Genomic DNA, 24,375 nt, shown 5'->3' with positions numbered 1-24,375 from the left:
TGCAAGTAGTACAGTACACTTGTATAATAAAGGCCTGGTGAGTTGCAATCATCGATATATCAAAATATGACTAATGTCAAAATTATGAATAAGAAGCCATAATTAGATCATATTTAATTTCTTTCCCCATATTTTATAGTTAATTTAAAAATATAGTGAGTCTTCAGTGGCCATCATATTCCTTTAGTGATATTCAATATATACATTTTGCCATGAAGAATATCAGCAATGCCACCCAAAACAGTATCCAGATTCAAAACTGTCTTGTTGAAGCCTGAGCAGGAAACAAAGTTTTTTAGTTGATATTTAAGTTGTTTGGGAACAATCTATAAAAGAGGACAGTGAAAACCCTCATTTAACGTCATTGAGTGACCCTTGTCATACTCATAGTTCTGTCAAATCATAGTCATTGTATGTCAAACATCATGTGAGTCCACCCAACTGCAGAAGGGATCACTTTACTAAATTCATTCTCAGGATTGTAATGGCTGTTCAAAAAGTGTTAGGATTACAACAATAGACATAAAACAACTGCAAAGTATCTATAATGTAGGCAATCACAGGTTATATATGTCACAAACTCTACAAGCTACAGAAGAGATAGAGCACAAGTCAGTTACTGCTCAGTGGTCTATCCGCTACTCAGCAGCAGGAAGCTCAGTCTCTCAAAGAGCACAGAGACATGCTTTAGCTGTCATGCTGTTCACAGTCTTATCTTTTCTTTAAACCAAATTGCAGCTTTGTAATATTTTGGTTGAGGGAATCTTGACAGCAAATGTAAACCTCCCACGTTAAACTGACACACACACACACACACTTACTCTCTCACATACTGATGCACAAAGTTGTCTCATGATGTAGTTGAGATAAAGGAGGATGCAATCTTTCCCCCTTAACTGTAAGGGTTACCAAAAATGTATCAGCATCACATGTTTAAAGTATTAAAGTCTTGTACATAAGCGACTGTGAGACAGTGGTTGCATTACAAAGATGTGCATGAAACTCACACCATGATAATAGAGTAATACTGTAGCATAGAGACATACTGCTGGTGTGCATTTCAGTTTTGTTGGTTGCTTGCTATTTTAGTAAGTACCTTAAACTATAACCAATCCAACTTTAATTCTTTAAATGTATAATTAAGAAAGAGGTGTGAGAAATAAAGCTATCACTGTTTTGCAGTCTTGTCCTGCTAAAATTACATTTTGACCGAGGTTGATACGCACTAGCGATATTCTCAGGAACAGGCTCTGGTGCAACTATGTCTGTTTTTATCAACACTGCAGTTCATTTGGTATCTGGTAAAATTCCATCGTGCTGACACCTACAGGTAAAACTGAACGAATGAGGAGGATATAAAACAAGGCAGAGACTGAATAAGAAATAAGATATTCTGGGCAAAACACCTGGCAAGATATGGCAATAGCTGTCACAAGATAAAAGAAAGTTAACCACATAACTGTGATTCACTGCTCTGCAGGTTTCAACCAGTCGTCACTAGCTGAATCACTTTTACTGCTATCTCATTGTGGTGAGATCATGTTGCATTTCTGAGAAAAATGAAAACCAACATTTTGAGAACTACTGGTTTGTGGTCACATCAATGCTTTGAGGTCTCATTTTAAACTGAAGTTTTACATCCTTTAATAAATCATCATTTCATAAATTACATTTTTAACTGCAACCGTCACAAAAATACATTTTAATAAAATGGATTGGTAGAAAGGATTCAATTAATCACATCAAACAAAGTGTGAAAGAAACACGCTCGGTACAGCTTTAGTATCACTGTGACCTTCAATGGCACTGTGAAGTGAATGGCTAATACTGCAGCACCGAACCATGTTACTGGCATAGAAAGAGGGAAAAAAAAGGGCCATAATCTTTTTATTTTTCTTATTATTTACTTGAAAATATTTCAAATTACATCATGTAAACACAATTACTGCAAAACTGGTGACCAATATCTGTAAAGAAGATCTTTGCTCATGTCGTGCAGTCTGCAAAATAACGTAAATTAATGACCAGTATTTAACCACCTGTGTATTCCTCACATAACACTGAAGACATTCAAAATGAAAATGGTAGATCCAAAAACTGTCATTCTTCTGACTCTTTTCTCTTGTGAACAGTTTTGTATTTAGACATCGATTCAACAAACATCATTCTCAACAGTATATATTATTGTGACAGAACATGATGCAGAGTAAAAGACAAAAATAAACATCTTTACAAAATAAATCTTTACACTTGTTGCAAAAAAGTGCTTCATGAGCGCCTTATTGTCTCATCTCTCATTTTTTAGTACACACACTTAAAATATTGATCATTACATGATCTGAGTTTATTTACAATGACAGGATCCACATTGTTTCATTAAATTTTTAACCAACATTCCCACAAAAATCAAAATATGCACACATATCATGTGGGAGCATAAACTTGGCTACTGCTGTGAGGCTTGGTTCACACAGCACCAGGCCAACAATGATTGACAATCTGCCGGGAGCAGATTTCACACAGTGCTGTCTTGTCTGTCATGACTGAGTCTACACCAGGTAGTGACAGTCTTCAAATTAAAGCGAGGAGGGAACAGCGCTGTAGATAGTTACAAATACTGGATCATTCCCTAATATAAAAATGATGGTCTTGGCTGAGTATGGAAACCCAAAACTTACAGTTACAAGACAATGTCAACACTAAACCAACGTCAGCTAAAACAGTCATGCGAAAAAGAAATGTTTCAAGTTCAATTTGATTACAAACTATTCTGAAACTTCATTAGAATCAAGGTGGCTTGAATTTCCTCTTTGACAGAATAAATAATTGTCCTTCGTGTAGTAAGCTCTGCATGCCTCAGTCCTCAGAATAAGACATCTTCATGCTCTATCATCAGCTGCACCACTAGTTTCTGCTGCCTCATGTCATTCAGGGTAGTCAAGGCATTCTGCTCCGGTGGCTGCATAAGCGTTGGACCAAAGACAATCCCCAGGTTCTCAGAATTCATTAAATTGTCCTTTTCGAACATTGTCACCCTGTAAAATATAAAAAGAGAGAGATGAATCAGGCAAAATACAAAACAGGGATGTTAATGTGTTAAAATATTTTCTTTTTCTTTTTCAGGTCATGTGGTGATTCACCTCAGGAAAATTAAAATCAAGGATAAGGGTCATATTTTCAACAAATCCTATGAAAAGACCAAAAGTAACAATGTGTTAGGCTGTCTCTTAATACTTTTCAACTGACATGCTCCTTTTGTGGCATTTAGTCCATATGACACAAATCTTTAAAACCAGGTTTCAAACATACAGATTAATTTTCTTTAAATAGGCTAAATCATTTTTTCAAATAGCCAGGCTCTGTCATTTCTTGCATTTGCTGGGGACTATCTTCAGCCACAGATTATTACACGGTTGGTACTCAAGTGAGTATTTCTGGCAGCAAAATGGTGTATGTGGGATTAACTCAAAATAAAGTTCCCATGTTCATAGTAATGAGGGAACATGTCACCCAGTGTATCAGCGTTATACACTCATTTATGTGTTTTTTTTTTTTTGTTGTTTTTTTTTTGCCATTTCTGCTTCATTTCTATAGCAACAGTAGAGATAGATAGGAAAGTCAGGGGAGAGAGAAAGGGAATGACACGCAGCAAAGGTTTGTGTTTGTTGTGATTTGTGTATGAACTCACCTCTTGAGGTGAGCCATCAGGTATCGTAGCGTCTCATAGTGGGCCGGGGGGAGCTGCAGCAAACCCTCGTGGATGGCCTCCAGTCTGGATTCAGCATTTGGAATTTCTACATCACATCAGTAAAACGATTAGTATCAGAGCACAGCAGAGCACTACCAACACAGTAATGGCATGGAATTGCAGAGAGAGGAGCTCTTACTTGCAGCTTGAATAAATTTGGAGTACAAGTCAAATGTAATGACTGGAATGGGAAGGTCTCTTAAGTAGAGCTTCAAAGCACCAGCAATGATGTTGATGTCTGCATAGGCATTGGCACTGATGTCTGCCTTTTCACCATCTGTTGATGAGAAATAAAAAATGTATGACTGACATGTAATTTTATATTTGGATACAATTATAAATAAAAGCTGGATGTGAGTGTGTACTGTGTGTCACAAAATAACAGACAGACAGATACTATTTTGTGAAGCACTGCAGCTGAAACAAGCTTCTTATTCAAAATGATGTGAACTAAAACCTCAGAGAACTAGATCCCAGGGCAAAGAAATCTGATGTCTACAAACCTCGGTCAAAGGCGAGCCTCACATCCTCTATGTGCTCCGAGAAGCCAGACACTCGGTAGAGACCTTCAGATTTCATACCTGCAACAGAAAATTAGGACGCTTGTGAATTTTTTTTCTATTACCACCCTGCCTACCTCACATTCTGCTTCTTAGACATAAAAAAATTTGTCAGAATTTAGGCCTCTTTTCTAAAAAGAAAAAAAGGATCAATGACATTTCTAATAACTGCAAACTAGTCACTGCAGAATGATTGAATGTTTGAGTTAAGACTTTACAAATCAAGCCTCATGCTCTAACTTTCCTCTCTGTGAAGTGATTGATGGGGTTTAATGTGATGACTGACTAGTTGCATTCTACCTCTCAGCTCTATCTCTCGAATACACATGTCCACCACCATGGGTCGCGTCGTGTTATGAGCTTTGACGAGCGTGGTGAGGTCACAGCTAAACACTTTCTTTATCCTGCGCAGGTCCGGCTGGCAGTCGCTTGGAACCAGTTTGGAGCACTGTTTGTGTACATTCAGCCCGCAATCTAGCAGAGCAAGAGTGAGATAAACAGAGAGAGAGAGAGAGATTAGTCTCAGACTGATGATGACACAACCATCACAGCAGGATAAAGACAGCCGTTTGAAAAGGTTTCCCAGAGTCAGTGATAAACTGCACTGTCAGCCAGCACAGTCACTGCTAAGCTGTCTCGGTGCACTGCGCCAGAGGTAGATAACGGCGAACATGGCAGCATGGGCGGGGGTTCTTGTTATAGTTTTAGTCACTCGGAGCGTGCTGGACAGCTGGCAAGAGCGGTGTGTGTGTGTGTGTGTGTGTTAGAAGTACGCCTGCTTGTGTCGCAGCACAGCCTGGAATGAAGGTTTTGAGGGAACCATACTTGAAGACCGAGGTGTCCGACTGAAATCGTTCATCACAAAGATGTTTTTACTGCTGGTCTGCTGATTGGGGTCCTCACTCTCAGTCAGCGCTCGCAGAGAGAGAGTGTAACAGGAGATAAGAAAAAAAATAGAGGCTAGAGAGGGAGTGAGAGAGGACAAAGAAGTCTTTCCTGTTTCCCACAGCACATGAGGTGTCTGATGATACCAGTGTTTGCCTCTGGCTTATCAGCATGGCAAATGCCTCAACAACAAACACTCTGTTTGGGGAGAAAGCAACCAAGTCCAGCAACATGTACATCGGTTTCAGGACTGTGTCTGTGCAGTGAACACATCTTGTGACCATGGAAGCTTTGAAAACCCCATCGAGCTCTAATATGTCATCAGTCTTAGTTCTGCTGCTATATTTGGTCAACAATTACAGTATATTTGACCAGTGTTTGACCTGCATTTGTCATAGTTAGATAAAATTTACATGTTTTATTTTGAAACAACTATTTTGATGTAACTACTGTCAGCACACTGCATCACATGAAATTTATTTTCACAGTAAGCAGTAATAAGGGAATCAGAAGATACCATGTAAAAAACATCTAATTGCCTTTCATTCTCGTATGACAAAAAGAGTGATAGCAGTTACAGCTGTGTGTCTGTGCTTTTTTTTCTGAAGAACATACTTCGATCTCAACTGGTTTGTCATAGATATAACAGGAAAATGGAAAATAACCATAAAACAGGACGTAATCAAATCACCAATTCAAATGCAAAAATTTTTCAGAAGGATTATGCAACTGAAACATGCGTGGCAGAACAGTGTTAACTGCAGATCATACACTACTTGTGTAATCCATGACGTACATGATTTTCTTTGTGTAATCCATGACATGGAATTCTGATGTTGTGGTGTATAGTTACCTGAACAGCGGACACCCTGGGCAATCAGGCCCCACATGAAGTTGGCACAGTACTCGCACCAGTGCGGCCCTCGAAAGGTATGTACCTGGAGTTAAAGAGAACATGGTTATACACACACACACAAACACACACACACATACATACACACACACACACGCACACACACACACACACACCCCATGTATTGCAAGTCACTGCTATGTCCAGTCCAGACTGGAAAACCTCCCTTTTGATGTACTGGATAGAGATTACGTTGTGATCCCATGCTACAGTGGATGGGACCCCTGGCCAAATGAGAGCATTTGTATATACAAGGCAGATTAAAGGATTTACTATAATGTGTCTGGCATCTGCTCCTGGGCAATTGGATACATGCAGGCAAGCCTGCAAGTCAAAATAACAGATGTACACCCACTGTGCAACGTAAAACACAGATAAGATGGCAAATGGGGCCACACCTGCATGCACGTGCACACACACACATACACCTTCACTGGGACTTTGAATAGGTAGCAGTAGACTGACGAGTGAAGAGGGCATATGGCAGGTGGTGAGTAGAAGGTTTTTGTTCTTTTTCAAAAGGGAAGCATGGAAAAAGCTGGGGGTCATTGTAGCCTGCCTGTTAACTGAAACCCAAGATACAATTGCAAGAATGTTGAGGCGCCCAGAGGCAGAGAATCCATAAATTCTCTTTCGTATATTTAAAGAACCCTAACTCTATTGTACATCCCACTCTGATGGAGAGCAGACTACACAACACTTTTCAACTCTATAACTTCAACTAAATATATATATATATTTTTACAAACTCAGTAGCACAAAACAAAAATGGATCTAAAAGCTTTTAAATCAATGCTAATCAATGTGCTCTGCTGTTAATGGGCTGTTGTGCAGTGTATCCATTATTTCCCCTCAGTGCATATGGGTGTCAGCTGCATGTGTTCTCATGAAAACATCAACACACACTATGGTCAATGATGGGACAGGCAAACATCTGAGGAAGGCAAAAACACCTCTAAATGCATCTCTCTAAAGGAGTGATTAACCAATGCAAAACACTGTGAGAGCTAACCTGCTGAAAATGTATCAAAGTAAAGTTGTTGGCAGCCATCAAACTTTTCTTAATAAAATAAACTGCTCACCTTGAAGTTGTGGATCTTTTCATAAGAGCACTGCTTCTCTGGTGTGTCTTTCAAGGCACTCCGTCGCACCAGAGGTGAGGAGATCTGTGGACAGGAGGCCAAGAGTTTAATAGGCTTCCACAGAATAGTCCCCTTACTCCCCAGTTTGACTCCCAGAGCCAAAGCCAGCAGCTCCTGGCGCTTTCGCTCCTGTCTTTTAGCCTTGTGGGTAATCAGATCCCCTCCTAAACTTCCTCGGTTTTCTTCAGCCTCCATGCTCGACTGGTCGGGGTCCCACAGACTCTCAGTCTCCTCTGGGGAAAGATGCAAAGGAGATATGTGGGTGCTGTGCAGCAGACGCTGCCGGCAACAGCCCAGCGCAGAGACAGCAGCTACACTCCACTCCTCTCTGACCCAGGACGGTGACTGATGACAGCCAGCACGGGGTTGACTCTGCATCTGGTCTGAATCCAGTGGCAGCGGAGAGCAAGAAGAGCAGGGGGAACAGGACCGGTAGTGGGCGGCCTGAGGGCAGGAGTGTGCCTCAAACAATGGCCCTCTTTCACACGCCCAGAAAGGAAAGAGAGAGAGAGAACAGGGTCCTGATGAGGAGGGGCCAGGAGGTTGAGAGTGAGGGCGGTTGTGTGCTGTCAGGACCACTTCACACAGCTCAACAGCTCTGTAAAGCAGAATCAATAGTGCAGACGCCCTCTTTATAGCATAGAACACACTCCCATTAGCAGGCTGCCTTCCGGATACACTCCACTTCACTTAACTGGAGATAACACTCTTCTGCCAGCGGCTCTCAGTCAGCACCGGGTCTCCTAACCGGTTCACTCGCCTGCTCAAAGACAGGCTCGAGATTCTCTGGCCTGACAGATCTGAGGCTGTGTCTTCGTAATTCAAGCAGATCTCGACCTCCAGTTATGCCAGTCGGCCATTGGAATTCCCCACACAGCCGTCCAGACTGGATCTTCCAGACGCTCTGACTGCAGACTACTCACGCCAATCACAATCATTTGTCTCAGAGGGCCAGCAGAGCCAGACCATCAACTGGGATTGGGAGGGATTACTGCAATAATCCTTACACAGGGAATAATCCCACAGTGCCCAAATCCAAGTAAAATCCCATAGGAAGCTCATTTGCAGGTCTGTAGCCATATAGTATTTTTGCCAGTGGGGGGCTGTTGCTATGTTCATGCTGAATTTGTCCCTATTAGCTCTGCTTGTAAACAACCAGTCAGCAGCACCACAAGGTTTCCTGCTCTTCTAATTAATCATGAAGCTCTGAAACGCGGCACTGAACACTGACAGAAACCCAAACTACACATCATACGACACATCAAGTAACAAATATCTGTGAGGTTTTATATCAAAGAGCAATTCTACAGAACAGCCAAGCCTGAACATAGGAAGACATCACAAAAAATATAAGGTTGAATTGATTTATTAAACAGGGAGGAAAGGTCAGAAAGCTGGTAAGCACTGGATTTGTGATGATAAAGAGCTGGAGCAAAAGCAGAGTGGTGAGTCGAAGAGCCCAAGGGGTAACTGCAAAGCTGAGATAAAATAAAAGGGTTGGCAGCTCACACACAGAAGCAAAGTAAAAAACTGCTGTGGGCCTTTTGTGTACCATCCTTTTTTTTTTTGTCTCTGATGTCTGGAGGAAGCAGTTAACCGGCTGATAGCTGGAGAGTGACAGGACAGGTGAAGATATTTGTCTTTGTGGCTGACATTCTTTGAAAAGACCTACACATACCATACCATAGAATTCAGCTCCACAGCTAAGTCTGAGGGGACAGATGAGGAATAGACCGCTAGAAGATATTTTAGACTTGCGAGGTGGGAGGGAGGGAGACGAGGGCTCCACTCTTTGTCTGCAGGCAGATGGCTTCTTGTCTCTTAAAGAAGAGCTTGGAAGAAAAGACACAAAAGGTGGTCACACAACAAGCTCTGCTTTCTTTTCAGTGGCTTTGGCTCTTTTATTCCCGCAAGGCTTTGTGAGAGCACAGCTGAGTGGACGCTGTTGTAAGCGAGTACTTGGAATCATGGGAAAACAGCACAGTGGGCACTGACACAGTAAAACAGCAAGATACAACTATCCACATCCCAAACAAAACAGCCCTAACAACATCTCTGACACATAGAACTAGGACAGATCTTATAGAACTAATAGAGCGACAGCGTTGAATAATGGCCAGAACTGTTTTTGCAGAACATTATGGTGTCACAGTGAAGTCGACCCTTGACCATTTGGATATAAAATTTTATCATTACACCATTTTATCCTATTAGACATTTGTGTTAAATTGTGTCCTAATTAGTTCATGAATTTGTGTGTTCAGGCCAAAATTGTGTTTTGTGAAGTCACAGTGACCTTGATCACCAAAATCTAATCAGTTCATCCTTGAGTCCAAGTGAATTCCCTCAAGGCGTTAGTGAGATGTCGCATTCATGAGAACTGGATGGATGGACGTATGGACAGACGGACGGACAAAAACATAATGCCTCTGGCCCTGGCTGTCGCCGGCATATAAATAGACATAGTGTGAAGGATATGGTAGTCAAAGATATTGTTCACTATTCAAAAATGGAAGAAATTGCCAATTTTGTCTGCAACAGGAACACTGAAAATAAATGTGTACTTACAATGCTGTGTGAGGAGTAGTAAATAGTTTGTTTTTGCTTTTTTATAGCATGAAACTCTAGAGAGAGAACAGATAATTATCCTAACAAATAACAGGACAATTTCTTGGAAATCTTTCCAGGACATGCGAGCAGACCAGTCTGTCGAGAACCCTGCTGAGATTAAACCAGCGTGGTGAGTATCAGGAGAAATGTGGCAGACATTTTGGCCACTGAGGAAATTCCTGCACATGCAAAGAGAAGGAAACGCAGGAGGTTGATCTACAGGTCGCATCAAGTACCCCTCTCACCTTCTAGGAGTATTTCAATTACAGAAGAATTTACATTCATGGTAAATATGGAGGTATCAACCTAACACTGAGTAAATACATGTGAATGCTGACCATACAGGGAACCCACTGTGGCTGTAATGCCTCAGGGTGTGGCTGTGTAATTGGCAAACATGAAGTTCAAAAAGCAACCACAGATTCGAGCCATCAAGACCAGGTCTCTGCTTCCTGGACACGTAATAGTCGAGCAGACAGAAAACTGTTTTCCTCTCAGTCTTTTCGAAGTGACTGGCAGGTTTTCAATCGCTGGCTGACAATGCCCGCCGTCATCACAGCTGTCACTGATTCGGATCCTCATGTATAAAACTTGGCAGGAGGAAATTTGAAGTCAGTTTTCCAAAAGCGCCTAGATAACTGACAATCTGACATTTAGTGAACGACGTGCTCCAGATTTACTTTCTAAATGCTAAAGGGAGTCTGCAGTCCACAAAAATTCAAATCAAACAAAAAGCAACACTACTTTACACTGTTCAATAAAGCAGTGTGTGTTAAGCAAACATGTGCGAGCCTGTATGTCTCAGAGGGCAGTTCTCTGGCTTCCTAGAGGTTGGCAGTGGCATCTGTAGTAGTATTTAAAACTACAATAAGTCAATGGAGTGACTGACCGATGGCCATTAGGTCAAAAGTGCTACATTAATGGCTCATGTCTCAGGTTACAAAGACCAAACTGAAGTCCAATGATATTAATACTGCAACTGATGCTCCTGCTGACAGATCTGTCAAGTGTCTGTCACTGGCTGACTGTCAAATTGACAAACTCTAGGTTGACAATTTGAAGACAAAAAAAATTCCTATTGCAATAAATCTTGTCTTTAAGCTGAGAGACACATTAAAGATACAGTTCCTGAAATCTCTAAAGTGGAAGAGACCATGAAGATATTAGTATAAGTTAATAAAAAAGAGCTCTGCATGAGTCTAAGTGCCATCAACAGGCAAAAAAGAAAGGAGGAAACAAGTTAAGATTGCCATCTAGTGGAGGGATACTTTGAATTTGTCTCCAGACAGAGAACAGACTTTCCTCGTTCCTCATTGATAAATCATTCACTGACTTCAGTCCAACAACAGCTCACGACTGCCAATGAATACAATGTGTAATGTGTCTCACCCAAGATCAGTGTGTCTGATATGCACGGCAGGCAGAGCAAAGTCCCAGTCCCCTTGGTCATCATTACCTTTAAGATGAGGCAACGAAGCATGCCAGCAGTGAACACACCCAGGGGCTACAGGGATAATGTATGTCTCACTCACAGGACAAAGTGTCCTCTCAGAGGCATCCTACTGGAAATGCACTGGAGATGCTGAGTAGCATGGAAGAAGTGTACAAATGTACAAGATAATTTGCATGTACTGAGATGATGAGCCAACTAAAGAGTTTTTTTTTCTTGTTTTAAAATAATTTGGGTAGCTTATCATCAAAGTTTAAATGTACAGATAATAGAAGGATTATAGGATAGGAAGGCCAGATTTGGATAATTAAATTGAAAAACATTTAAATAACAAAATGGAAATGGTTTTTAGTGAACATCAAGTTCAGTTTTAAGCAGATTAATTTTAATTATACATACAGCATGGAGTTTCGTAGAATAAATTCTTTCAAACTAGGGCTGCAACTATTGATTATCATTAATTAAACTTTTTTTGATTGATAATTCTCTCCATGATATAATGCACAATGGTCTTCAAAGTCAAATCTTAAGATGTCTTGTTTATCTGACCATCAGCCCAAAAACCCAAAGATGCTTTCTGTTGATCAACTACTCGATTAATCATCAATCAATCATTAAATACATGATTAATTGAGTACCAGAATCATTCTTTTCATCTTTCATTCAATATTCTATGAATGGCAGAACTGATTTACTGACTAATTGTTGCAGCTTTAATAGAAAGGTGGTCTGTGAAGCAGTGTCTTGCTCAACAGCAGAAGTAAGCTTCCTACTCATTATAGCACCCCTCAGTACACAAAAAGTAAACTCAGCGTAAAATTAAAACTTGAGAATGTATATGCTCCTGGTGACATAAACAGTCATAAAACTCACCTTGTCGTCTTTCTGGAAGGTGACCCTGCGTGGTTCTGTGCGTCCACGGCTCAGCCTGTGCACCATCTTGTCCTTGAGTAGTGAGGTGTAACCAAGATGCTCGTAGATGGGGTTAGTGGTCATTTTGGCGATGTACTCCGCTGCCTTGGTCTCGATGTAGAGAGTGATGAGGGCGTCTGTCACAAGGTCATGGACGGACTCGAACCTCTTCTCCCCAACAAAGTGTTTCCCATCATAGAACAGTCTGTAGTTGAGGGTCTGGTGCCCAAACCTGGATTGAGATACATGGATGATGATGTGCTTAAAATACAGAGGGAGTAAAAATAAGCAGAGGTTGAATTGGTTGAGTGGCTGAGTAAAAGTGAACAAGGTAGAGACAGAGCGAGCTCTGGGCCGCTGAAGGGGACGACCTTTCAGGGGTTCTGTGCTGCATACTGATGTGTTGGTACCTTAAGGCCAAGGTGTGAGTCCCTGGCTGTCTTTGGCTCCCCCTGATGAGGTAAGCACCCTCTACTGCCGCCAGCAGCTCATCTGCATATTCTCGAGAGATGATGCCATGAAATCTGTTAAAAAAATAAAAAGAAGAAATATATAAATAAAAATTAGCGGGTATAACTCTTCATCCAATGGAATTTTATCCTCAAACATACAAAGATTGATATTTTAGAAGTAAAGCTCACACATAAAATACACATCCACCCACTTAAACCCTAACCACGTCTGATGCCAGGCAATAATGATAGATAAAACCATTCACTGCCCAACAATATTTAAAAAAAAAAAAAAAGGCATAAAAAAATGACAGTAATTAAGTTACACTCACTCTCTGCCATAGTATTTGGGTCTGCTCTCCATCTGGAAACCAGAAGAAGAAATATTGGCTGGAGGAATATGATGTGAAAGCTCAATTAAATGGCTTTGCAAATTGTTATTACAGCCTGTGTGAAAGATAGTGGACTCTACACCACAGGACAGATTATCTCCATCTATGCCCCTGCGTCTATTCGCAGCTACCAAACCGTAAAGCCAAATCACAGAGTGTGGAGATGAATAAGAGGCAGTATGAGAAAACAGCTGGTGATAGATGGCCAGCTGCAAAGAATTAATATTTAGTGAGCAGTGTCTCTGCAGGATGTGGCTAAAAGACACTTTTCATTTTGAAGATGATATAAAACATCAAACATCGGCATTAACATTTTGACGGAGAATAATAAATTACAAACACCTGAATTACTGAGACCCCTTTCTATACAAAGACTGTGGGCAAGACCACTACAGATGTCGGTGTGAAATCTCTTCACATTCAGTTATAATCATAATAGTTTTATGGGAACACTTTGGTAAAATGTCAAACATCATTTCGTATTTTAAATTTAACGGGCAGCCACAACTCTCACTTAGCCAGCCCATCACTTTCACTTTGCCCATCATAATGTGGCAAGACTCAAAATGGGATGAGACATGCATCATTTCTGGTGGGTTATACAATTGAGGATTGACAGTTCTCTCAGTGAGGGCAGTAACAAGTATAGCAACTTGTGCCATTAGCTTTATATTCACATAGCTGAGAATAAAGTCTGTACTGCCTGTTCAACATGTTTCAGCTGCTTACATTGAGGTACTTTACTTGTTACTGTTCTTGATGTGAAATGGTAATTGTTTTTAAGTCTGTCTTAAAACTGTAGTCAGGTGTCCATATGAACACTGAAACAGGATTTGCTAGGTTGATCTCTGGTCTTTGTTCAAAAAAGACAGAGAAACATCAAAAAAATCTTGTCCTCAACTATTTTCACACATATTCAAATTACACTCCTAAATAAATTTAAGGCATGCAGTTGGAGGATTATGTTTAATTTTCGAACTCTTGCATACCACTGAGTTAAAACAATTGCTCACGAGGTGTGGGAGTTTTGAGAAGCCGCGAGTCACTCCCCATAGGTTACTGATTGGTCTGGCTTCCGGCTGCCAGGCTCAGTCATTTCTCAGTGAATGTTTTCCAGGCTAAAACCTGAGCGTAAAAACTGAGTTTGCAAGATGCAGTCTAGTAGACTGTGTTTTAAGGCAAGGGGAAAATAAATAAATGAAGCCAACAGGTGGTTCAGTTAAGCTAAGGTGCTTCAAGGCTGCTTAAAAATTTTCATGAAACATATCCATAATCACAGGATGGTGCTGGCTCATAACTGTTTGTTGCTAGACTGCATTTCCCATCAGAACCATTCCTCTTCCTCATTGTTGTGTGACATTTTGTGTGTTTGTGTGATTAATTTTAATCATTCACAGTCATAGTGCTGACACCAGTTAATCAACTAGCTAGTTGAAAAAACTAATCAATGACTATTCTGATAATCCTCTAACTGTTGAGGTCATTCTTTAAGAAAAATACTTGCACAAATGCTGCTTCCAGCTCCTCAAATATGAGGTTATGAGGTATTACAGGTTTCCTCTGTTTAGACTTTGGGCTATGCAAAGACACAAAGACACAAAAAGACTAAATAGTTAATAAAAATGTAGAATCAATCATTTCAGCCTCTTACAGTAGCCTATTGTATACAGATTTATGAATGTACTGACCTCCTGAGGACATGTGATCCTCTTTGGTCTCGGGGCTTCCTGCTGTAGCTGGTACACTGTTAGAGAAATATATGCATGTTATTTAAGACCGTCTGCCCTTCTGAGTTATGTACACAGCTCAGTGCAAGTTGTAATTACATACGTATTGTAGATTTGTTACCAAAATAACAACCTCAACACACACTTAAAGATGAAGGAAACGAAATGACGCAATGCAGCTTTCATATCACAGGACTAGACTGGACATAAAACAATATCTACACTTAGACAGCTTTGTCTCAGTGCAAAGGTAATAAGATACAAAGGAACTGTATATGCAAGTATATGCAAGGCTAAGCAGTCAAGGGTTTACATGACAGGAGCCACATATTTGCAATCCTTTTGTGTGAATTCAGAGCTGTTCTGTGCTTATAACTGCACACTAGCCTTTTTTACTCCAAAACAGAAATACTAACACTTACAAATACATACATACTGCAAATCTATGGTTGAGTGCATTAGGTCTACTTAAAGTATTGGGAGAACTGGAAGTAAAGCAGTGAAGCAAAGTGAAAATGGGACTGAGGGATTTGCGGCAGGCAGCGTAATCACCGCAAACACCTCAGCAGCCTCACAAGAATTGGTACATTACAATTAGTGATTAAAAAGTGAGGGAAGCCAAAACGCGGCTGCTGTTTTTCCTGTTTCCCAGAACTGGAGGTCTGTCAGGACAGAAATATTACCACCACAGAGGAATCAGTAGCTGAGTGTGGTTTCTTTCTTCATGTCCAATTTTTAAATCCTGTGTGTCTAGAGCTGGAGTTTCTCTTGTGTTTGACAAACTGCCACATTTCCATACCAGACTGTATGAAAATCCTGCGATAATAACAGAAAAACAGGTTTAACTGTTTTATACTGTATGATTGTATGATGCAGTTTGGCAGTCTATGCCCATGCCTTGTGAGATGGAGCTGAGAACTGAAGACTTACAGCAGTGTCCTCTTTACTAACAACTTGTACTACAGCAAAGAAATCACTGCATGAGGTTGAGCTAAGTCCTCACTGCAGCAGATTCTCCAGGCAGGGGAAGAAAGACTCCTGACTGTGAAAATGTCCTGACTCCTGACATTTTCATGTTTTGTCAGGCTGATTCAAGCCAACCAGAGCAAGATCTGGACATCATCCATTCCAGGGACACAGTGAGCTCTAAAAATACCTTAGCAGAGAACCAGACGAGTCAGGAGAAGATGGGCGACTTCAGAAACGAAGCATTATTATTATGGGAAAATTATACATATGAGACATTTACAGTAATTGCAGGAAAAGTGCATATAAAGGCTATGAACTGCAACTGGATAAACAAAATGTAATAATTACTCTAAGGACAGACACAGAGTTTCCAGCCGAAATGATTTGTGCTCAGCTTCAACAAATGCATCACATACATTCTGGGGAGTCAACCCATTTCCTCCCACTTGGCAAAAACACTGTATAATGAGGTGGGTGTTCTGAGGACCCCATTTCAGCTGAGCCTCTCTGCAGGTAGAAAATCTTGTTTTCCTGGGTGATGGTAACCTATTTTACTCAGGGATCAGGGATGTGCTGCTTTGCATTTGTGCATGTGTGAATGTGTTGTGTGAATGTGATGTGTGGGCGAATGTGCTGGAGTGTGGGCCTTTTGTGCATGTGTGCGTAGCGTTTTGGAACCTGCAGTGTATCTAATTGCACTATGTACAACAAAACCCATTCCTCCAAGTATAGAAAAATGTCTCTTTGTTATTTATAGATCACAAATAAATGTGCTGTTATTTGAAGAAACACACTAAAGGCCAACGTCGGGTTAAAACACTGCTAATCAGCATGTAAAATGAATTAATTACTCACAGTAGGACTTCCATATGGGCGGTTGGTAATCCTCAGGGTCTGTAAAACACAAAAATAAAGCAGGTTTCTGTTAGAGACTCACAGTGGTGTTAATAGACTGTGCCCTGTTTTCTCTCATTAAAATCTCCATTTCGAGCCCTTTCCCAGTGGACTGACTTTGAGCCCTTCAACGTGGTTATGTCGCTGTTGTTTATCTCTCTGTTATGATTACGCATATGGCTTCACACTGTGCAGCGGCCTCTTGAGATGCACCAGTGAATACACTTCTAATCAGTATCTCTGCTTCAAGGACAATCGATACAGGTGTCCGCTCATTTCGCTAAACATCATGTCGGCACACACCTGATCTATATTACGCGCCGGCAGGGTTCTGAGAACAAAGTATCTCTATTCTGAGACAAGAGGACAAATTCAGTAATCAAAATTAGGGGGGGTAAACACAATTTACATCTAAGCACCCACAACAAGATCTACCTCTGGGAAATATAGTGGCTGATTTATGATTATGTGAACACATTCCTGGAATACATGATAGAGTGTGCTGTTACAGTATATTAGCTTAAAACACTAGGAGAGGTGATGAAGTAAATGCCCTGTAGCATCTGATAATTTACTGTAGTAGCTACTCGGTAAAGTTATGACTTGTAATAAAACGTGTCACCAAACAAGTCAAAAATATGGTAAAATTTGCTGCTGTACTACACTGTCAGTGATGTAATAAAATCTCTGGCTGTTATTAGGACACAAATGGTGCAACATATTTTTACTCATAATATAATAACGATGCTGACACTAACATTTCTCAGCACTAGTTCCAACTTATTTGTTTTTATCCACATCTCACACCAGCGCAACTCTACTCTAACTCGCATGTTGAGGATGGCCACAAGAAGCAATGAAAAACTTTGGAAAGGATAAATAAATTGGACCTTTTGTAATGATTTTTTTTTCTGAAGCTCATGTTTTCAAGGTCAAGAATGAACCTTGAGAAGATGACAAGCTTTTACATAGCAATTCAGCTTTACCTGCAGGTTTTGACTGATTTAATTAAAGTTACTGTATGAACTACATGCTCAGTATAGCAGCATGCTAATGTTGCTCTGTAGCTAACACACAGACATTTCATACCACGTGCCAAATGCACAAAATAGCTGCTATGATACTAAATGATTCATCTGCCTCTCAGATGTTAAATGTAATATCTCTCATTAAACTCCCAGTGCCACTGCTCGAAGATTCAATTGACTGCGTGAATAATGGATTGTGTTGGTCCAGAAGACACGTTGTTCATTTTAAACATTCCTTTGCACTCATCAGCACATTAGCACCACACCCCTCTGGCCAGAGGGAAAGAGATGAAACACACCTGAGAAGGGAAGGGAATTGTTTAATAAAACTAGTGAGCACTTGTTGGATGTGGGCACTGAGGTACAGGAAGAGAAATTGCGAAACATACAGCAAATGGCACAAGTGTTAAAGCTTTATCAATAAGGTCTCTGTATATTCTTGTTCTATTTTCATCTGTTCATCTGACAGCACTTCAGAGTTTTTCCCTTTATGCTGTTTTCTCTGCTCACCGCAGGAGAGTTTGAGTGGAGGCTTGTTGCAACATTATTAAACACACAAATAGCTCATCATTGCTTCTCATAACAGCACAGTTACCTTGCAATAAGTTGAATTTATTTCTGAGGAAAGACAAGATAGGTGCATATATTTAAACGCTGAATAATTATGCAAATGATGAAAAAGTAGTTCAACTGAGGTGGATTTTCTAAGGGTAAATGTTTTCACTAATGCCCTCCACAGAGTGTCTACCTTCAAATATATAACTCTATAGCCTTCAGGCTCAGTTTGCTGATGTGTGGCCAAGCTGTCTTGGAAAATGTATTGTCCTAATGATGAAGCTTTGTCACTGTGTATTGCGCTGGCAACAATCTGAAAGATTTATTCCACTGCAGCTTGTTTAAAGAATGTGATTTCATCTGGTTGGCTGCCAAATATTCCCTTTTCAATCTGATTCTTTTTAATGACGAATGGCATTTCAGTCTGGAATTCTGCTGCAGCTTCGGCTCAGAAAATGGAGCTCTTAAGGGTCGATTCTGATGCAAACACTGGCACACACTTGCACAAACATACACGCGTGCAAATACATTGGGCTACACTGTGCATATCTACTCTCAACCGAGCACACACACGCGCATAAACACACACAGAAATCCAAAGAACATCAAAAAGAATTTCTAAGTAGCTCAGAGTTTGCATGGTGCCTGATGATCAGGGAGAATTTAAAATTCTAGAGCAGCCAGAGGGCTCTTCCCCCAAAGCAACAGCTATTAATTGTGTTGCCCTCCATTACTCACCAGTCAGAGGCATTCAATAAAATAATTACCGGCGGGTGTTTGCTTTGGTGACAAAGAGAATATGTGATGAATGAAGATCAAGACTCTTATCCCCTGAGATAAAGTCTGCATCTGGAGTCTGTGCACATGCAAAAAAATATTCAACTTCAGCACATAAAACAATTACTTATGTGGAGGTGAAACGAGTCCAAGGCTGACAGCAGTTCAACAAGTTTAGAGCCTTTTATGATTAAAAATAATAAAAAGAGCTCTTAAACAGGACGCAGACATTTTAAAACCTCACTGTTTTTTACTATCACCTAGTCAAACTTCAAGGCTTATAATGACATGAACCAATCTCCTTAAAAAAAATACTAAAACCAGGTAGTTACCACAAGTCCTGTGGATTTCAGTTTTACAGTACATTGGAGATGTTTCCATTAGCCATGTGCACCTGTTAATCTATGTTGGGGTTGGGATGAATGAGTCTGTTGTGCATTTCCCATCTTCCCATCTTTTTTTTTTCCATTTCATGCTATGAGTGTGTCCTTTGTGATCGCGGATTCTTCTGGCGATTTATCTAATCTTATCGTGACCTTGACAAAGCAGTGATGACCATGATGATGTCTAAGTTGGTATTAATCTGCTGAACCACAACCAAAAATTTCACCTCCAGCAATTTTGCCATGTTTGTTAAGTGTATTTTGTTCTCTGTTCTGCTAGAACTGAAGAAACACAGGGATGAAAGCATATTTAATTTCACAGTTCAATGCATTGCTTTCAATTTAACCTGCCATCATGGTGCATGTGTGATTTAGATGATTCTACACAGTTTTGTCCATAATGTTATAAGTACTTAACTGTTGTTTGTTCATATTCAATACTTCCCTTCGAAGCCCTTCCTAGACTTAAAACCTATATACACATAATGTGAAAATGTTCATAATATTTTGTGGAGTCTTGTGAGATTGCAAATGTGTGGCTATGCGTGATTTGGCTATTTGATAAAAAATAAAGTATATAAAAAAATAACACATTCTGGAGTTGAACTCTGAGTGCAGCACTGCTACAGATACACACAGACCCTCACACAACCAAACACAGACACACACAGACACCCACACAACACACACAGAGAGTCAGTGGGATGCAGTAGAGCTGCAGCAGGGAGACCATCTGTGTATTACACTGGTCCAAAACAACCATTTCAACACAGTCTTTGCACTGACCAGATAACATGTGACAAGTACAAGGGTGCCTCTGGAGTGTGTTATTTGTGGTGCGCTGCTGGGCTGTGCACCCTCAGTGGAACTGTATGTTTTGCTGTTAACAAGAACTGTAGGTGAGTTTTAACACAAAGTATAATTTGGTGATCTAAATCTGACATTTCCTTGTGTCACTGAAAGCGCCTGTTGTTGTAATTAATGGGCTGGGTGACTTGGGGGACTAACCCGCTCCCTCGCTGATGCTGTAAAACATGCAGCTAATTTGACTAAGTCATTATACATGACATAAATCCAGTCCTACACAAATTACACTGGAAAGGACAAGAAATAGAAATAATGGAAAGATTTTGAGGTGAAATGCAGCATTTGCCAGAAACATGTGCAGGATGGTGTTGAGCAGACAGCCTCTCTGTAATACATGGCTGTAATTCTGCCTCCCTGACCAATTTTGTCATTTAAGGCTTGGAGCAGAAGGCATACTTTCATGCTTCTTCCCGCAATTTATTTTCAAAGCTTTATTTCCTGGAGCCTTCTAGCAAATGGTATGCTGCTGGTACAGTACATGCTTCCATGCCCACCCGTGCCAAGAATGTGTAAGAACCTCCCTGATCAAGATGAGTGGCCAGAAAATATCTTTCTAGGGAAAAGAAGAGATTGCAACATATATGTTGCAATCATGTTGCAGTCCTTAAAAAATACTTAAATACTGCAATAAGGTTGTAGTTATAGGTTGTGTGCATATAATGCAGTTCACACACTATAAGGCAGTTTGTGTACTTACCATTGAGCCTTTTATTTCAATAATTTACAGTCGGTACAAAAATAAATCAGTGTTTGCTTCCGTAATCTAATTACCATTACCACTATCATAGATCAGTGCTCAGCACAAAACGCTGCCATCAGTGACACTTTGACTGTTCACAGAAAGAAGTTAGATTAACTTTATTTACACACTCTCCTCCAAACAGCCTCAAAACAAGAGTACTAGATAGACGTATCATTAGAAGCAGCTGAAATAACTACACCAAAAGCACTTTGTTAGCAGCCAGAACAGACGACCTAATATGGAGCAGAAATTGAGCCTAGATTCATTTTTGAGTCATATGCCTCATAGACAAGATTATTCAAATGTTGTGTCTGACTGCCAAAGAGCTCTGCATGAAAATAATAATACCCTTGTGACAACCACTCTATCCCTGGCAGCAGCACAGCTTGTAACCTCTGATAATTATATTGAGAGCCCAACAGTAATGACAGCCCTCCAATGCCACAGAAAGAAAAGACTTTCCTCTTAAAGCAGCAGTGGTCAAACAGTAAATCCACTGCTTTCTGAAACGCACACATGAGATAATGCTTTGTGAAGCATGTGGTCACCACAGGCTATATCAGCTTGGAAACGACTGTCTGTCCCTCTCATTGGGCAGTACCTTGGGAAATGTGACTCTGCTGTGCGGTGTGGTTGGGATGTAGAAAGAGTAGGAAAGTAAAACAAACACTGCATATACTATAAAATGTCCTAACTCTGTAATACAACTATAGTTTTGCCTATAGTAGTGATCAAGTTTAATTTTTATTCATTCATAAGTGGAAAAAGTATTTTCTAGATGTCATTTTCCATGGTATGAAAGTAAAATATTGGTGGAAACAGTAAACATAAACCAAAATGCTGAGCGTAGTATTATAAACAGCCTCTCCCCCCTCATGTCACACACACGCCTCTGGTTGTTGGTGGGGCTTCCACATTAAAAATGACTGTGATAGTGGAGTTTGTACTTTATACCCTTGCAAACATGAGCAACGTGTTTTATCAACACAGAATGGGATATACACAGACAAGCATGGAGCTGCTGTTTCATTCTGGGTTTTGTTTGAACAGTTGCTAACCCACTTACTGTTCTCATTCTGCGAAAATTGAATTTTTAACAAACATATAATAGGTGCTAATCGTTGAACGATAGCTCATTATATGCAAAGGGGATTTAATTGGAGTCTTGTGCACACTGTAGCGGTAACTGTATTATGTCACTGAACCATAGTGTATTAGGATTTTCACAGTGTCAGAACATCCCAGCCTGCTGCTGCATTTTGGAAAATGGAAGACTACACAGGCCAAACATAATCCTTAAAGCCAGCCAAGTGGAAAGTCAATAAGGGAATTATGGAGATGATTGGCAATCTAATGATAACATCCAAACCCAACGTCAGAGGCTCCTGACTGCATCTAACAACCTTATAATCCCTCTGCACACGAAAGGCGTCCTTTCCCAATAATGTTTCCACCACTTTAGTTATAACAGATGGGGATGCTTTTCATTTATCCTTAATTCTCAATCACAGCAGTCACTGGAGGCTACTTTAATATTTGCTTAATGTTCACAAGGTGCATGTGAGATGCAGAAATAAAAAGGTGCCACATTTCCTGATGCTTGTGTCAATGGTGAACATGTAAGAGATGGCTTTATACAAGTTAATGAAAAAAAGTTTGATTTAAGACAAATAAAGGCATCCATTTCAAAGCACACAATTATAAATTTCTATAAAAGCACTGTAATTATTATTATTATTATTACTATTAGTAGTAGCAGTAGTAGGCTATTATTATCAATATTATTATCATCTTAAGTGCAATGCCTCAGAGTCTAGACTGAGTCTGGGTCAAGTGAACTCTTACCAGAGGACAGAGATGAACCTGAGAGGCTTGAGTTACTGGATGCTGCCATCCCAACCCGTTTCACGGCTCGGTTACTCCCGTTTGGCCAAGGTGCGCTCCCAGCAGCTCGTCCCCGGTGGTGCCTCCATTTCACTCACGTCCCAATGTGCTTCACCTTTGACGGCTGCACCGGGGACTATTTCACGTCTCGTCTCGCCCCGAGCCCACCACCCGTCTGTCTGAATCCGCGGATCCTTCCCCTCCCGCTCGCTGTGCGCCTTGGTGGGGAGCTCACGCTGCCGCATACACCGTGGGTGCTACTGCCACAGATAAAAATAGTCTGACAAGCTACAGGATCGTGTACGTGGATCAGTTTCCTCAAAGCAGTTTCCTCATACTGGACAGACAGAATCTGTAGGTCTAGATTCTTGTGCCATGCAGAAATCAGATGTGGTTTCCATGTGCCACTTTAAGGATTGTAATAAACACACTACACTGCAGCGTAGACGCGCCTTCTTAAAGTGGAAGTTTGGAGCAGGGTTGCCAGATGTAAGCAATCCCGATTTACAAAAGAAGCCCCAAACAACCGACTAGTTATGTAGGCCTATGCAAAATCCAAAACAGACGTTACTTTTTTTCTTGAGTCCCACAGTTCAATGAGGTTCATGCAAACAAAGCCCAATTGGCCAAACCACATTACTCCAGCCTTGGCTTTGCATTTTTTCATCAGATGTCATGTTATGTCATGTTAAGTTGAAAGCGTCAGACTGAATCCCTGTGTTTTCTGCGCCATCTGGTGGGCTTCCCCCTTTCCCATGAGATGGCAGACAAAAGAAAAAGATGAATGTAGCGTCTGTGGCTTTAATCTACAGATTCTGAAGGGAAGCTTTGAAGCCAAGAGTTCTCCACAACTCCAAATGTATGATCTCTTGCTTCCTTCACTGTACGTCTTCCTCATGGCCCTCCAAGGAAGAGGTGCAAGGAGGGAAGACAGAATTTGGATTGGATTGGATATTTTGATTTTTTTTGGCAGATATTACAATTGCGATGAGTCATTATTTCTGTTGGAATGGTACTTTTTTGCATTTAATTTTCACTGAATAAAATATAAAAATGATGATGTAATTTTTTGTTGCGTTTGAACTAAACAAGCATGGTCCCTTATGTCATCTCTGTAGCACCACAATGCTTCACTTATGGTATGTTGGGACACATTTTACCTTTATCAAAAAAACTGCAACTCTTGCGATTGCGATAATATTTACATTAATTGTTCAGCCCTACTGGAGTGGCAGGATAAATCTGCACAGCACTCCCTTTTCTGATCCCCTTGAATACTCCGGTTCAGATGTTCACTGGCCAACAGTTAAGACTGTGGTTGTACTGGGCAGCTTCCAGATCAGAATGAGTGTAGCAACTGTACACGGTAAACAGTAAATGAACTGCATTTATATAGCAGTTTTCTAGTCTATCAACCACTCAAAGTGCTCACACACTGATGGTGCAGCATCAGGAGCAGTTAGGGGATCTTGTGTCTTGGACACT

General features: G+C 40.6%; 1 protein-coding gene across 2 annotated transcripts; it reads right to left on the bottom strand.

Moving 5' to 3' along the window:
* Window positions 1-1,884: 1,884 nt before the first annotated feature.
* Window positions 1,885-23,487, bottom strand: chn2 (chimerin 2). Of its 2 annotated transcripts, none has more exons than XM_022768498.1 (13): window positions 22,852-23,487; window positions 16,616-16,654; window positions 14,753-14,808; window positions 13,005-13,036; window positions 12,631-12,744; window positions 12,182-12,452; window positions 7,189-7,272; window positions 6,047-6,131; window positions 4,609-4,782; window positions 4,252-4,329; window positions 3,888-4,025; window positions 3,689-3,794; window positions 1,885-3,035 (listed from the first exon to the last, which is right to left on the bottom strand). In XM_022768498.1, the coding sequence occupies exons 1-13, from the start codon at window positions 22,898-22,900 to the stop codon at window positions 2,864-2,866; spliced, it is 1,398 nt and encodes a 465-aa protein (XP_022624219.1). In that variant the 5' UTR covers window positions 22,901-23,487; the 3' UTR covers window positions 1,885-2,863. The 2 variants fall into 2 exon arrangements, with proteins under 2 accessions (XP_022624219.1, XP_022624220.1); XM_022768499.1 differs by lacking the exon at window positions 22,852-23,487 and adding an exon at window positions 14,569-14,640 and having other exon boundaries at window positions 16,616-16,641.
* Between the last annotated feature and the right edge of the window lie 888 nt (window positions 23,488-24,375).

This window comes from Seriola dumerili, unplaced genomic scaffold (assembly GCF_002260705.1).
Source record: "Seriola dumerili isolate Sdu_G_001 unplaced genomic scaffold, Sdu_1.0 BDQW01001661.1, whole genome shotgun sequence".
NCBI lineage: Eukaryota > Metazoa > Chordata > Actinopteri > Carangiformes > Carangidae > Seriola > Seriola dumerili.
Note: the sequence above shows the minus strand (reverse complement) of the source record. Positions and strands in the feature narration are given on the sequence as shown.

Excerpts from the sequence above, each read along its gene's own strand:
- chn2 (XM_022768498.1), bottom strand. The coding sequence starts at position 22,900 with ATGGCAGCATCCAGTAACTCAAGCCTCTCAGGTTCATCTCTGTCCTCT. Across the intron at positions 12,745-13,004 it reads CCCAAATACTATGGCAGAGA|ATTTCATGGCATCATCTCTC; the intron begins GTGAGTGTAACT and ends TTTTTTTAACAG. Across the intron at positions 6,132-7,188 it reads AAAAGATCCACAACTTCAAG|GTACATACCTTTCGAGGGCC; the intron begins GTGAGCAGTTTA and ends CTTTAACTCCAG.